General features: G+C 50.7%; 1 protein-coding gene across 7 annotated transcripts in view; it reads right to left on the bottom strand.

Moving 5' to 3' along the window:
• Positions 1-15,732, bottom strand: part of Dgkg (diacylglycerol kinase gamma) — a 187,498-nt gene that overhangs the window by 83,708 nt on the left and 88,058 nt on the right. For all 7 annotated transcript variants that reach the window (XR_204739.4, XR_015441042.1, XM_013072229.3 and 4 more), the window contains 6 exons: positions 15,630-15,692; positions 13,438-13,517; positions 12,301-12,375; positions 10,126-10,211; positions 6,469-6,558; positions 5,237-5,397 (listed from right to left, as the gene is read on the bottom strand). Coding sequence is in view for 5 of the 7 variants with exons in the window: in XM_013072229.3 (XP_012927683.1) it covers positions 5,237-5,397; positions 6,469-6,558; positions 10,126-10,211; positions 12,301-12,375; positions 13,438-13,517; positions 15,630-15,692 (555 nt within the window). In the remaining 2 variants the exon portion in view is untranslated. The remainder of the gene's footprint in view (positions 1-5,236; positions 5,398-6,468; positions 6,559-10,125; positions 10,212-12,300; positions 12,376-13,437; positions 13,518-15,629; positions 15,693-15,732) is intronic.

Genomic DNA, 15,732 nt, shown 5'->3' with positions numbered 1-15,732 from the left:
CTATTTTGACAGTGTAATCCCTTGGGCAAATACAAAGAGAGAGAGAGAGAGAGGAGAGAGAGAGAACACACTGAGCAGCTTCTCTGGTGTTAAATTCTGAAGAGGTGATGATGGTAAAGACTGGCTGTTTTTATCTACCTGGGGATTAAAAAAAAGAGTCAAGGTTCCCTCTCTTGAGCATCTCCGTGTCTAGCACTGACTTTGACATATTTACAATCAGTAGTGATTTCATTTGAATTTTAGGAAACAGGGCTACAATGGTCCAAATCCTTTTTTAGTGATGATTGCAGCTAAATGACACTTCCGTTCGGAAGGGGGGGAGGTGATGGGAATTGCAAACCCATGAAAGTGATGATGACACTTCTGGCAGCCTCACTATCTGGAGCATTTTCTCGGCTGCGTGGCATGAAGAGGAGATGATGAGAGGTATGGACATAGAGCTGTTCTTTCCTGAACCAAAACTCCAAGCAATAGTTGGAGCAAGAATTTTGGCCCTTTTCCAAGCTGTTATTTGGACTCTGAGATACTGGGATGTCTAGGCCAGGGCTGTCTAACAGAAATATAGTATATGTCATATATGTAACTTAAAATTTTCTAACAGCCACATGAAAAAGTAAAAAGAAACAGATGAAATCAGTTCTAATAATATATTTTAATTAACCCCAAATATGACATGCTGCAAATATTATCATTTCAAAGTTAATCAGTATGAAAATTATAGGAATATTGTAAAATCTTTTCTTCACATCACATTTTTGAAATTTGGTGTGGATTTACTCTTATGGTACATCTTAATTTAGACAAGCCCATTTCAAGGGCATGATAGTCACATGTAGTTCATGGCTACCGTATTAGGCAATGCAGGGGAGGTCATTTTGTCTACTTATGGAATAAAAAGACAGGAGACAATGGGCTAGATTATTTGTAAACTGGAGTGTGCTGAAAACTTCTGGCACATTGAGGAATGGAAAAGAATGTAGACTCCTGGTCCAAGTCACTCCTTAGTGAGGGCCACTATCCTAGTGCCTTCACAGGTGACAGATAAGGTGACTTGATGCTGACAGAATCCAGAAGTTTGCAGGGAAAGGATACTCTGTTGACAAATTCCCTAATGGGCAGAAGGATCCTCATTATGGAAAAGCCAGTTGGCGAACTCTGACAACAGTCAGTAAGGAAGAAAATGGCACATAGGTCAGTTCCATGACTGTGGCCTCTCCTCACCCCTGGGCTCCCCAGCATCTGAAACAGACTTCATTGAATCAAAGGGTTCACGCATCCTAGTAAGGCTCAGTGAAAGCAGAGCCTGTGAGAAGTTCAGAGTTGCACATTCTCTAGGAATTATTTTGTAATCCCAGACTTCCTGTCACTGATACCTGGCCATCCTGACATTTCTGCTAACTCAAAAATAGAGAGTAGAGAGGAGGAAGCCAGAGAAGTCAGCGGAAGTGATGTCCTGGACATGACTATATTTAACATCTTTTGTCAGTGCACATTCTCAGTTAGAAGGAGTGATACAGCCAACTAGGTTAAGTCCTCACTGGTGGGAAGCTAGCACATGGATGGGGATACGGTGGCAATGAAGGCATAGTCACTCCGTGGCTAGGCCAGCAGAGTCTGTCTTGTTTAACCCTCTCACTATTAAGTGGGCTCTGTTGGCACTAAAGGGACTGAGTGAACTCAGGGCAGAATCCATCCACAGCAGCCAGGGACTCCCTAGCAGTGGTTGGTATCACCATCTTTATAAATGTAAAGAAGCAGCCATTTGTATCAATAAGACCTTCAGAACAGGCCAAGACTTTGCAGGGATCTCTTTGCAAAGGACTCCGACTCTATTTAATCATAATAAGGAAGTGAAACCAGGTTGGTTTACATACTACTTCTCTTACAAAGTTTGGGAAGTCAAATAGGGCGCAAGACCTTCTGCAAATGTCAGCCCCGGACTCTGTCAGGGTTGCGTGTTGGTTACTTGTTTTATCAAGCTTTTCTCCTTCCAACTTTTAAAGAGCGAACACACAAACCCTGCAAACATTTTATTGAGAGAAGGCTAAGGGTGTGCAATGAGATAAAAACAGCCCTGGTTCCTTACTCCTTTGCAAGATAATATTAAACATGCATATGCTAAAGGTACATGAAAAGAATCATGAGGAAGATATTGTGAAGTTCTTCATAATTTGAAAGATAAATAGATTGGAATATTATAAGTCAGCCCGGGGAAGATAAATATTTTGACCACTGAAGGTGATGGAGGTTCTGTTTATATGTGTTTCCTTGGGGACAATTCCCTCCTTCCCTCCCTCCCTCCCTTCCTTCCTTCCTTCCTTCCATCTGCAAGAACAAATCAGAACCATGATTACTGATGCAAGAACCATAGCTGTTGGGTTTATGGTCTGGATATCCGGTTGAGTAGTGGTTGTCCATTTCTTTTCTGGCATGCACATCCATTTAGTCAGTAAATACTGACAGACTACCGTCTTAAACAGGACAGGGCACTGTGCAGAGAGACAGGGAGGTGCTGGGAACCATGTTGCTTTTGTCAGCCAGAGCTGAGTGTGTTAAGAAGGGAAGATTTGGGGCTGAAGTTCCTGAAGGCAGCCATGACTGTAATCTACCACTGGGACTACAGTCTGGCTTTCCTCTCCATTTATTTCAGTTCTGGTTTCTGTGCTGGGAAGAGCCACTATCTTTAACCATTCTGCTCTGCTCTAAGAGGTTTTCTTTACTCTGAGCTCTTGGTCAGGACCACGTGCATCAGAATGATCCCAGGGGCTGGTTAGAAATGCAGATTCCCAGGCTTTGCCCGGACTGGCTGAGCCAGAAGCTGCACTAGAATTGGTGCTGGGGGTGGAATTTGCATTTCTGATAAGGGGCACTGAAGAACCACCAGACACTAAGTTTTGAGATTCCCCTGCAGCCTGTTGCCTTGGGCAGCATGAAGACAGAGGGGCCGTGCAAAGCCATGACTCAGCTGGACTAAGAGCTCGACAGCAATGAGTCCAGGCCCCACGCTCACCATTGCAGAGCGTTCTGTAGCTCACTAAGCTACAACTCCTTACAAAGCACGAATGCACAGCTGCATCTACCCATAGGGAAGCTGAGCCCGGGGTGCTGTAGGTGCACAGTAAACATCAGCAAGCTGTACTCTGGTTACTACAGGAGAAACGCATGGGGTTTGCTAGAACTGATGATGGGGAGCCCCCGCTGTAGGGGCCCCCTGAACACCAGACTGCAGGGCTCCTTCCTGGGGAAGTGGAGTCTGGTCAAAAGGTCTGAAAAGGAGGAGTCTTAGAGCCGGGAGAGGCAGGAAGGCTCTGTACAGGTCACTCAGAGCAACCCGGAGGAGGCGTGGGGAGAGATGCCCCCAACCCAGGCTGAGGCCTATGGGGGATAAACCAGTTTTGGGGAACAGGAACCTTTAAACTTGCTCCCAGTTCACCACTGCTCCCCATTCAGAGCCTGACCGTAAGGCAGCAAGGCCTCTTTTTTCTGTTTTACTCATAGAAAGAGAGAGTTGCCAGGGATATAGCTCAGTGGTTAGGCCGTCTGTCTCGAAAGCGCAAGGACCTGAGTTTGATCCCTGGCACCAAAGGGGAAAAAAAAAAAGCACTGGCAGAGGAGTGGGGAAATAGGGCAAATCTCTAAGTTGGAATCTCTGTTTCCTCTCTGGTAAAATAGAGGTAATAATGTATTTCAATGTAGTCATGAGAATGAAAACAATCAGGCCAGGGATAGCAGTGCCTGCGTGTAGTCTCAGCTCACTGGGGGGCTGAGGCAGGAGGATCACAAGTGTGAGGCCAGCCTGGGCAATTTAAGTGAGATCCTGTCTCAAAATAAAATAAAAAAAGGTCTGGGGATGTAGCTCAGTGCTTCCTCGATTAAATCTCCAGTACCACCATTACCACCCCACCATCAGCACCAACAACAAAGGAATCAAAAAGCCTGTGCATGTGGTAAATTTTAAATTCTTCTGTAAATATAAGGCATTAGTTTTAGTCTTTCCCATGCTTCTGTTTTTAGCCTTCTTATTAAAGACAAAACCCTTTCCTTAGGCCTGCTATCTCCTCGAGCTAGCTACCCCCCCCCCCCAGACACATTTGCAAAAGAGGCACAGGTGGGGTTGGCTGAGGCAGGCGGGTGTCTTGCAGTCTGGGGCCAGAGGATTGGCCTAGGGATCTGGAACTGAGCAGCATAAGTGCAGAGACAAGGAGACCGAGAGGGAAGGGCCTGACGTGTACGATAAGGCTCAGCGGCCCTAGTCTGCCTCTTACTTATCCAGTCTTGAGGCCTCTTCTGGAGACCATGGTGTCTGCTGGGCATAAGGAAAACCTTGCACAGCGGTGGGCACACGGGAAGTGCTCCATAGAGGCAAGTGTCTTCACTGTGCTGGCGTCTCGAGCCCTGGCTCTACTTGTGGATGTGAGTGATCCTGTCACCCCTGTTCCCTGTCCTGCCCCCAACGGCTTGGGAAGCAGGGTCCACTCTGTTCTCTTTGAACCAGAAGCTGAGTTCAATGAGAGAAACGCCACACTAGCTGTGCTGGGGGCTGCGGATGTAAGAGAAACACAACTCTGTCCTTGTGTGTGTGTGTGTGTGTGTGTGTGTTTGTGCGCGCGCACTTGCATGTGTGGGAATGGAGTGACTCAGGCGCATTAAACCCAGCCATTTAATCTAACGCACAGAGCGCATCAGTCAGTGAGGATAAATGGCGGTGGGAGCACCCAGGGGGAGCACCATGCACAGCCCAGGGGCAGCAAGGGGAGGCACACCCAGAGGCTTAGGAAGCCCTAGGACTGTGTGGGCTGAGGAGAGGAAGAAATTCTGAGCCCCAAGTGGCCAAGCCAGGTGGCACCACGTGGTCCTCTCTGAGGATCAGAATCCCCAATTCCCAAAGCTCATGTGAAAGTTTCCTGTTGACCTGGTCCCTTGGTTATTTCTTGGTATTCGTTTTCTTTAGCTGCCTCAGATTACCCCAAAGATAAATAAGTCTTTGAGAAACTTCTAGTCTTTTCTTATGTTAGTTAAAATTATAGAGGAAAGAGGCTCCTGCATAATCAAGGGGCGGAGGTGTTGTGTAATCAGAGCATCCACGCCCATGCCGGAATCACAGATGCTCACACCCAAGTCAGGGCTGGGAGTGGTCGGGACCGGCAGAGCAGGGGCCCAGCAGTGACAACGGACAATCGGAGCCCTGCTTGGGCACTTCCCTGTCATGCAGAAAGGTGGTCTCTGACCAACTCACCACGCCGATGGAGAAGTAGTTGTTCATTATGCTGTACGGGATCTGGTCTCCATTCTCCACCTCCTCTCTGGGGATGACTTCCAGATACCAGCGGTCCAGCATCACCAAGGGGCTCTGCTCAATGTCCTTGAGGATTTTTGTCAAGCTGCCCCCTTCGTAACCTGTGGAGGATGGCTTTGCATTTGCACAGGTAGCCTCAGGGCAGGCAGCCCCCGTGGACACCTGTGACCAGGAGACTCCCAGTGTGTCTGTGGGCTGCAGACACTGTGTTTCCTGAACCACGGAGAAGGGGAGGACAAGAGAGACCGATGTAGCTGAGGGGAGGTGCGGGCTAACCACAGGCTCTGAGAATCGGTAACACAATGGCAGGGAAGCTGTGGGTGGGAGATAACATCCGTTCTAAGACACTGTCATGTGGGAGATGGACAGCTAGGTAGGCAGAAGGTTAAGATGCCCCTGGGGTTGGCTTCTGCTTCCTCCGAACCTGCCCACCAAGCAAGAATCAGTCTCCGAACACAACACTTCCCTACCTGGTCTTGAGTCTCTCTCTGACTTGACCAGCCACCTGGACTCCCCATCCTTCTCTGCTGCCAGACCCATCTATCTACTCAGTGTTGTGTTGAGCTCCATGGGGGCTGCTGCCATTTGTAAACTTCTTCTTAGCTCCTGCCCCTTGTACGATAAGTGGGTTACCACTCTGCACTCCTACCCCAGGAAAAACTCCAAAATGGGAGTCTGAGGCCCCAGGAGCCTGGGCTAATCTGGATGTTCCTAGGAACTCTGAGTAGCTGGTGATGGTGGTCTGCATTCTGCATCCTAATTCATTTTGTAAAGGGGAAAACTTCACACAGAAAACACCAACTAGAGATCCCTATTGGGATGAGACCTACTGGGTCTCAACTGGGGGCCTACTGGGGAGGGCACGGATGAGAGGTGGTGTTTACTCTAAAGTTGACTACTGGGGGAGGTGGGCTTTGGGCTGATGGTTCTGGGATGATAGCGGAGATGCGGAGGGGAGAGAAAGGGCTTCCTGGAGCCCAGTGAGGGGCTCCTGTAACAGGCCCATCATGGAAAGGAGGACAGGAAAGGGTCACAGATTGGGTAGGACTTCCACTGACTATTACCCCATGGAACGGGATCCGGAAAAGGGTCAGTGCCACCCAACTTTGTAGAGCATCCCTGTAAACCTGAAAACTCGTCCCCAGGGTGGCACCACGTGCACGCAGACTCACCTCCACCCCAGCGGAGACACCGGGCAAGGTCATTTCCTGTTCCAAGAGGCAGGACAGCCACAGGTGGATGCTTTGTAAGGTTGGCCTTGTCTGCAACCGATACAAAGGAACAGAGAACCAAATGCCCTGGGGCTACAGATTCTTTGGGTTATCATCTTATCCCTGGTCTGATGCTTGAGTCCCCTGGAAGCATTGTTTGGTTGAATACCTCTGGTGATGGAGGACACACTACTTCCAAAGCCTTATTCTACCTGAGATGTGTTAACCACCACACACTATGCCAAGCCTGTCAATTTGTGCTTCATACTGAGCTAAATCTGTCTCCCTGGGACTCGCACCTGTTTATCCAAATTTCATCCTAATTCTGTTCTTCGAGGTGGCCTGGTTTTAACCCTTAATGGTAACCAGTACATGCTCCCGTTCATCTCCCAGACCAGCTCTGCAAGGCGTTCTCCTTGTAGATGAAGAAATGAAAGTTCATCAAGGGAAAGTAATTCCAGAGCCAGGATCCAAACCCAGATCTCTGTGGCTCCGAGTCTATTCTCCTCTTTTTAGGGGCTAAGCAGGTGCCCAGACTAGTATAACTGGTGTGTCCAAAACACTAGGGAATGGCGGTGCTTTGGGAAAACTGAAAATGCTCACCTAAAGCTATTCACATTTCTAAGTTAAAAAACAATAACATGGTGTTAAATAAGCAAAACCTCCTGGAGTTATCTGGCGCCTACGTACCAGTTTATTATTTTCACCACTTCCCAGAATTGTAAGTACACAGATTCCTTCTCTTCTCTCCCCGTGATGGCTGTGAGGGAGTAGCAGACAACCACTGGAGCAAGCGCAGCGGAACCTGTTTTCATCTGCTGCAGATCTCCAGCAGCACACTGGCCTGACTGGGATGGCTGGAGAAGGAGGTGCAGCACCCACCGAGGTGTTTATATAGAACTGTGTGTTCATGGCGGCCCTGCCTGTGAGGGAGGTGGTTATGGGGCGTGGGAAGCTGCAGGAATCAGCAGGTGAGGCTCCAGGTGGGGCTGTCCTGGCAAAGTGGGAGCTCACAGGTCCCCCGGGTTGTCTGCTCTGTGCCAGGAGTGACAGCTCGGCCACCACCCAGGGCTGAGATCACCACTGGAAGGACTGAGACAGAAAACAGAGTGGTGCCGGGTCACTTGATTCCAGTTTCTGCTCCTGGCTTTTGCACATGCTGTTTTCTCTGCCCGGAAGTCTCTCGTTCCCTCCTATCTGTTCCTTCCTGGTCCCCAGCACCTTGTGGGCAGGTCAGCCATCCTCACAGCACTGAGCCTAGAAGCCTATGGGGCATCCTGGGTTTTCGCTCTTCCTCGCCCCATCCGGTCACACATCACTTCCTGTGTACAGTCTCCCAGCAGTCTCTCCTTGCCATCCCCATGGCGACACTGGAGCGTGGATTTGACTGCCTCCCCTCCTCCCTGCCCTCGCGAGCCACAGGCTCCTAACATTAGGGCGCTGCTGGACTTCCGCAGAGGCTCTCTATCCCCAGGCTCTGGCTTCCTCCCTGGACTCACCAGCCTCCCCCTCGATTTAGGGTTTCCGCCCGTAAATCACAAGGCTCTGCAGCTCAGCTCAGCAGCCACCTCGGGGACACCCTCCCTGGGTGCCCGGGCTGGACCTGGCTCCTCTCTAAAGCGTGCCCTCAGTGCCAGGCACCATCCCATCACACTGCCTTGTGGCTGCCTGCTCGTTCCCCGGGCACAGTGTGTCCCCTGGGAGAATGGGTCTCATTCACCCTGGCGGAGGCCTGCTGGACGGCAGGTGCTGCAGCTTGCACGTGGGCAAAGGGCCTAGCACCTTGGCGCACCACCTCACGTTCGTGCCCCAGAGGAGAGGAGGGCACGTTGCTCTAAGGGTCAGCGGGCCCTGCACTGTGCAGTTGTTCCCTTTACCTCTGCGTTTTCTCTTAGCGCCACTCAAGAGCGGCCCTGGCTCTCCCTCCTCGCTCCCAGGCTCCTCCCTCCTCCCACGGCAGCTCCGCAGCGAGGTGACAGAGCGTGGGTGGCTGCTGGCAGGGCTGTGTCCATGGAAACCCGAGCTCTGGGGGGAGCGGGGGTGGCAGGTGCCTCCTGACCCGCTGCAGGTCCGCTCCACCCGGCTCTGATCCTGGCCCACCTGAGGCTTCTCTCGCCCTTTCATCTCCACATCTGGGCCCTCAGAAACCGAGTTGCTCCACCTTCGGAGATGTCCGCAATCGGGCACTCCTCACTGCCCACGGTTTCTGCTGGCCACAGTGGGCTCCTGGCCAGCTTTCCCGCTTCTGCCCTTGTCTCTTGGTTCGTCCTCTCCTCCTTTGCTGACACCTTGGGATCTCCCAGAACAGAAGCCACGTTCTATGTAATGTCCTGAGGTCCATATGACCTGGCCCTCACTTCCTCTGCTTCATTCCCTGTAATGCTTCCTGCATGTACTCTGCTCTGGCCACACTGACCTGCCTTTGCTACCGCAGCCTGCTCCTACCCCAGGGCCTTTGCACTTTCGGTTTCTCCTCCTTGGACTGCTCTTCCTTCAGCTCACCCCTCCTCCAGATCTCCATGCAAACAACTTCTTCCCCCTCCCTCTGAAGGCTTTTCTGACTGCTGGGTTGGACACTGCAACCGCTTCTCATCCCGTGCTGGGCTTCTTGTGCCCTTTTTCTATAATAGTTTCTAAATTATCCTCTGGCATTGTACGTATTTCTTCTTTCTTTCTTCTTTTTCCCTCCTCCCTCCTTCCCTCTCTCCCTCTTTCTTCCTTCCTTTCTTCTTTCTGTCCTTTTTTCCTTCCTCTCTCCTTTTCTTTCTTCCTTTCTTTCCTCTTTCTTCCTTTCTTCTCTCTTTCTTCCCCTCTCCTTCTTTCCTTTCTTCCCTCCTTCTGTCTCCCTCTCTTCTTGCCTGGCTCTTGCTGTGACAGGAGCTTGTTCACTGCTGTAACCCCAGGGCCCCAGGGGGGTTGGCACAGGTGGATGCACAGGTAGCCTTTGTGGACTGAATGAGGAACACGGGAAGCAGCCCAGGCTCAGGGCTGTGGGGCCCCTCACCTCAGTGATCCCCCTCCCCAGTGCTTCCTTTCCGCTCCTTAGTTCCACACCATTTCCCTGGGTTTGTAGATTTTGAGACCTCGAATCACAAGCTTTCTCCACCAGCCCCACCACCTCCTGGGTGCCATGTGGCCTTGGGCCTGCAGATCCAGGCTGGGCAGCAACTTGGGATGCAGGTTCCCCTCGCTGCCCTTTCGATCCAGCTGTGCGGGACACAGGCCAGCCTGGCCTTTGCTTGTGCCAGTTTGTACTTTGCAGAGGTGCTCTCTGGACTCGGATCCAGGGGTTCATCTCCAGGCGGTTTGCCCCGGCTGCTCATCTGTGCTTAGTTCTCAGCTTCTCAGCACTGGACCTGCCTGAACCCCACGCCTGCCCTTCCGCTCCCTCACATTCGCTGGCTCTGCTGCCGTTCCAGCTCTGGCCACAACAGAGGCAAAGCTTGCAACAAAACTGCTATCTCTACCTCTGTGGGGATCTTTCTGTTGTCTTAATTGCTTTTTTTTTTTTTCATTCAAAGCAGCTATTTAGTCCAAGGGCAGACACCAGGCTCCGGCTCCGTTTCTCTCTAATTGCCTTCTGCTGACTCAGATGTACTCATGAGCGCTCGTTCTTACCAATGCAATCCAGAATCCAGCCGACTGTGCCATCTCCTCCACAGGCCAGCACCCGGAAGTCTGGAGTGTCACAGAAAAAGTTCAGCCTGCGAAGGAGAAGAAAGGCCACCGTGGCCTCGTTACTGGGCTGTGGCTGACCTCGGATGCAGGCCGAGTCAGTCTCCCTGTTCCCCTGGAGCATGTTGGGACCTTGATTCTTTGGGAGTCAAGAGGGTCACTTACTGTTTGAATCACCATATGTGCCACAGAGTGTGAGAAAAGTCCCAGGAAGCCAACCCTGTCTGAGCAGCCTCCACATCCGCATGAATAGAAAACCCTTTTCCAGCATCTTCTACTATTTGGCCAGGGGAATCCACAGTTTGCCCATTTGGGCACCAGTACAAATAATTGCCGATATTTTGATCCCCTTTGGATTCTCCTGCCTGCTCTATCTGTGCTGGCTCCCCTGTACACGGGATGCACAGAAGTAGCTGGACGGTCACTTCACAGAGCTAAGTGGAGCCTGCATCCTGCTTCCCCCAGGAGCCGGACCCTCTGGAGTGGGCTCTCTACCTGGGCTCCTTCACCTTCCAACAGGCTTGTGGGTAGAATTCAGAGGGCCAGGAACTTGAGGGAGAAAACATTACATTCATATCTTCCTTAAGCACTTGCTGAAATTTAGCATTTCCTTCACATTCTGAGTGTAGGCAACAAATCACAGAGCTATTAACCGTACTGTGACTTTGTCAGCAGTCAGAATCACAGATAATGTTTTATGACAGTTGTGGCATGCATCGAATCTTACCATTTTTGTTCATCACTGCTTTGATTTTACAGTTATTAGATGGACATTGCCATTTAATGCACTGGTAAAGCATATACATTTCCATATTATAAATTTGTTTTTAAATGTTTCAATAAATATTTTTTAACCTAATAAGTTTCTCCAGTGATCCTAAATTATTTAATTTTATGCCCTAGGAAATACTGCTCTGAGAAGGGACCTGTTGTCTATCGACTGCTAAAGGGGTTTGTGGCACATAAAGGTGAAGAACCGCTGCTTTAGAACCAGCATGCCCTGTGGACCCCTGGGCAGCAGACTGGGGAAGCTGAAGGTTGAGACCACCTCTCCGCCCAGGCTGGTGGTCTGAGAAGACCCCCAGGACTCCCTGAGTCATGGACACCTGAGTAGGCAAACTCACATTCCCTCTCTTCCGCTTTTCTGATAGTAAAGTCCCTGTCTGATCTCAGATGAACAAGCACATCAGAGACACTCAGGATCCACGGGCCCTGAAAGCAAGGTCGTGCCTGTCACCCACAGTAATGACAATTAGGATAAAGCTAGAGGACTGCGTTTAAGTACAGAAATATCCTAGAAGAGCATGGGCCGCTCCAGGTGTTTGTGGCTGCTGCTCAGGCACAAGCCTGTGCTATCCAGCAGTAATTGGCAGTCATGGGGACCATGAAGGCAACTGCAGCGGACTAGGTGGGCCCTGTTCTGAGGTTAATTTTACAGGTAGGAGTACTGGAGTTGTATTCACCTATCTTTCTCCTTGTAATGGGTTCTTGTATGGCCATTGCTATAAATAGTGTGTCAGACAACCGAAGACAAGGACAGAGTCTATTTTTAGAATCCTTACTGGTACCAGCCCGGGGAGAGATTTCGTGGAATCCAGAAGACAGATGATCCTTAAGAGGTGGGAAAGTCTTGTCCAACATGAGCAGAGAGCTCAGGCTGGGACTGGCCAGCAGATGGCGCTACAGCACCAGCTCTGCCAACCTGGTCTTTCAAGCCTCCCACCTTTGCTGGAGGGACGTCTGATTAGAGGGACCATGAAGATAGCAGCTCACAGAGCTTTGCCAAGAAGCTCAAATAAGTCACCAGCTCGCCCTTTTTGCCAATCAAATAAGTAGTATATGCAGTTTTCCCTTCTCACAAAATCAACTTTTTTGGGGGGACAAGGTACAGAGATTACTTCCCAAACCTCATAAAGATGTGTTCCCAGCATCTCCAGAAGGAGTCAGTGTGGGATTGGAGACAGAAGAGACTAAGGGTGTCAAGTGGCAGGAGGGACGAGTCCAGAGATAAAAGAGACGTGCAGAATGACAAGAAAAGTATCTTCTTCAGAGAGTAAAGAGGAGGAGGAGGAGGAGGAGCAATAAAATAAAGAGCAATAAAGATGATTGTCTTCATACCCTAGAGTAGGTCCCCCATTGTCCAGGTTGAAAACTTGTTTGGGGTTGAGCAGGTAGTGGAATTTTCGAAGAATTCTATAGGGAGAAAGGAAGGGAATGAGAAGACAGAGGAGGAAAATGTCACTGCGAGAAGTCACACAAGGACAAACACTTCCACGCTCCCGCAGCAGTGGGACAGAACACTCCTGGAAACCGAGAGAGACCGCTGCATGCAAATTCTGCTATCCCAATCCGCAGCCCCTGCTCGGGGTCGCCGCCCATCTAAGCCTGTGGTCCCCACACTAGGAGCCGTGTCCCTGCAGGGGACAGGGTAGAGAAGCCCGGAGCACAGACGCTTCTCCCCAGTGCTTCCTCCATAGAGACCTGGTGCCAAACGCCATGGATGGCCTGTGCTGTGTGATCCTGCCCTTTGTGCACTGTCCCAAGGCATCGGAGAGCTGGGAGAGGACCCTGCATCCCAGCTCCCGGGAAATGCAGGGGAGGCAGGGGTGGGGCCTGAGAAGCAATGGCTCCACCCGGGCTGGGGTTCTAGGCCCTGGCTCAGGAGATGTGTCCTGCCCCCTGGACTCAGGTAGTTCTTACTTTATCCTATTTCTTACTCTTTTTTTATTAGCCAGGATTTCAAATGAGCAGATGTGTCATCTGCTGGTTGCCCCTGGACAGACTTGGGAGGCAGAGTCGCTTTCTCCCTTTTGTGCCTCTCTCCTCTCTCATTCTGCTTAGCGGTCTCCAGCTTCTTCATGGATGAGGTGGGTGTCCCACCTGCTCGGGGGTGGCGCAGGCCAGGAGGTCCCAAGCAGGTGAGTCCCGCCACGTCTCTTAAATCAAGACATTGGAGACCAATGTCTCCAGAGAAAGAACCAGTATCTCTGAAGTCCCCAGGAGCCTTGGCAGCGGCTCACGTGACAGGCCCTGGGCCAAGCACTGAGTCTATTCTAATTCTTAACCCCATGAGCATACATATTATCTTGATTTACAGAGGAAGAAACTGAGGCATGAGGACATTAAGTCACTTGGGCTGGGCAGTGCTGGGATGGGAGCCTGGGTCCCCACCTACATAGTTACATAGTTCACTCTCTGTGGTCCAGGGGTAGAAGGGGCCTGGGTCTTTCAGCTTTGTAAAAGAAGAGCACGTACCTTTCTCCTTGTCTCCCTCCGCTCTTAGGGTTCACCAAGACCAGCAGGGGGTGGGTCCCTGGGGTGGGGATGATCTTATACTTAAAAAGGAAAAGAAAAAGAAATGAGCTCTGATTTGTCCAGGAAGATGGCGAGAAGAGAGATGATGCTAAGACAGACTCAGAGAGGTGGATGGGAAGCAGGCCCAGGCATGGAGGAGAGGCGGTCAGGGAGGTGGGTCTTGGTCCGATGGCTGAGTCTTTTGAGGGGTGAAGCAGCTAAGTGTTTCTAGCTCGAGTGGCCTTTACAGAGTGTTAATGGCAATGAGGGTCGGAGGCTGGGGTCAGAGATGGGGCAATGGCACTGTAGCTTCAAATCATTCAACAATGGTGTGGCATTGTGCCCGCAGCACAAGGTCAAATTTTGTGAGGGACACAACTAAATACAATCTTAGAAGGTACGGCCATGTGGTCATACGCATAAATAGAATCATGCTCATGGAGCGAAAAAATCACTTCCGCCCTGGCGTCTTCCAAATCCGTATTTCCAGACCCAATTTTCCTCCTGAGTTCTGGGCCCACACTTCTCATTGTCTAGCGGGTGCCTGCAGCTGGACGGCTGAGCCACAGTCCCGAGTCAATCTGTCCTGATCCTGACTCTTCTCCCTTCCCTCGAGACAGACCCTCTCTCCTGGGGGCCTGAGTGAACTCAGCCAGGCATCCAGGGAAGATCCTGGCTGGCCAAGCCCTGGCCTTCAAGGTTCCTTTCGGAGCCTCTGCCTCCTGGGCTCTTTTACTCCAGGGAAGCCCTGTCTGCTGCCTCCGTGCAGTGACTTCTCAGGACTGCCACTCCCACTCAGACACTTTAATGACACCTCACTGTGCAGAGGAGAAAGTCCAGGCCTCTGGCACCCAGGCCTGCTGAGTCTGGCCCCATCCTACTGCAGTCACCTCCTCCTAACCCTCCACTGAGCTGACTCCAGTGAGTGTGTTCCTGAATTCCCTCCCGTGTGTCTGCTCACACTGGTTTCGTCTTCTTTCCTGAAATGCTCACTTCTATGCAACCTCTTTGAAAAAACAAAAACGAAAATGAAAGCAAAACTCAAAGGACTTCTCATCCTCAGGGCCCCATTCCTGAGCCGTCTCCTCTGGGTCAGTGCAACTAAAACTACTGTACTTGCAACTGGTAGCATCTTCGGGAGTCTCTTTGGTTGCTTGTATGTGTTTGTTTTTGCTTTCTTTTTACTTTCTCAGATGTTGTCTCAAGGCATTTACCAGAATTTAAATGCAGCAGGAGCAGGGCAAGGGTGAGCACAGCTCTCCTCCATTAGACACAGGACTGGGCACTCAGTAAATTACCTGTGGATTCAGCTGAATGGAAATGGGACAGATGCAGCTCTGCTCCATATTCAGCACCCAATGCCTGTGTTTCCAGATCTCAAACCGAAAGGGTGCCTGATGTAAACAACTGGTGCACCTGTGTGTGGGTGTGTGTGTGAGTGTGTGTATGTGTGTGTGTATTCCACGTCACTTGCTGTCCCCCTAGATGTCCAGAGCTTTCTCACCTATTCATGTTCCCCCATCATTATGTCTTATATTTTAATTTTCACCAAAACACACGAATCTGTGAGCTCTCAGTTCATCCCATGGCCCCTCTGGGAGGCAGGCAGGGTACAGGATCACTGTGCCCCTTTCCGAACAAGGAGACTGAGGCTCTAAGGAAGAGGAGGAGGCTGAGTTTCCTGTCTCCTTTTCTAGGACTCTTTGTACCTCACCAAGCTGCCCTCCCTGGAACTTTAATACACACTTAAGGATGAAGAACTTTCGGATCTGGTTAGCTTTGTCTTGACAGACTAGATTCTGGAGCCAGCTCAGCCATCTCTGGAAAACCAACTGTCTACTTCTAGGCCACACTTTTGTTATTGTTTGGGAGGTCCGCATATCGAAGTCTTAGGTAACTTGCTCCTAAACAGGTGACAAAGCCAATTGGACCAGCGATGGGATCAGCCAACCTCCCTTCTCACCACTTGCCCACAGTGTGGCGGTCAAAGGCAACTCCAGAGGCCGGGAATAAAGTGTCCTCCTGTGTGACAGAATTGATCAGATGAGAAAGCACACGTTGAGACACATTTCCTTCGAACCCAAACCCCGTCCTCCCTCCACAGCCTTGGAGCCCCTCAGAATGTGTACCCGGACCGTGGGCTGGCAAGGTACCTGCATTACAAATTCGCCCTTGGCTGCCGTACTGCCGCTGTCGGACTTTCCACCTTGCCTGTCCTGTGAGGAGAGAGGAAAGACAAGCATCTTTTTTATTTTT

Source organism: Heterocephalus glaber, unplaced genomic scaffold (genome assembly GCF_053883595.1).
Source record: "Heterocephalus glaber isolate CG9 unplaced genomic scaffold, H.glaber_assembly_v1.0 deba00001504, whole genome shotgun sequence".
NCBI lineage: Eukaryota > Metazoa > Chordata > Mammalia > Rodentia > Bathyergidae > Heterocephalus > Heterocephalus glaber.
The sequence above is the reverse complement of the archived record's forward strand: the minus strand, read 5'-3'. Positions and strand labels throughout refer to the sequence as shown.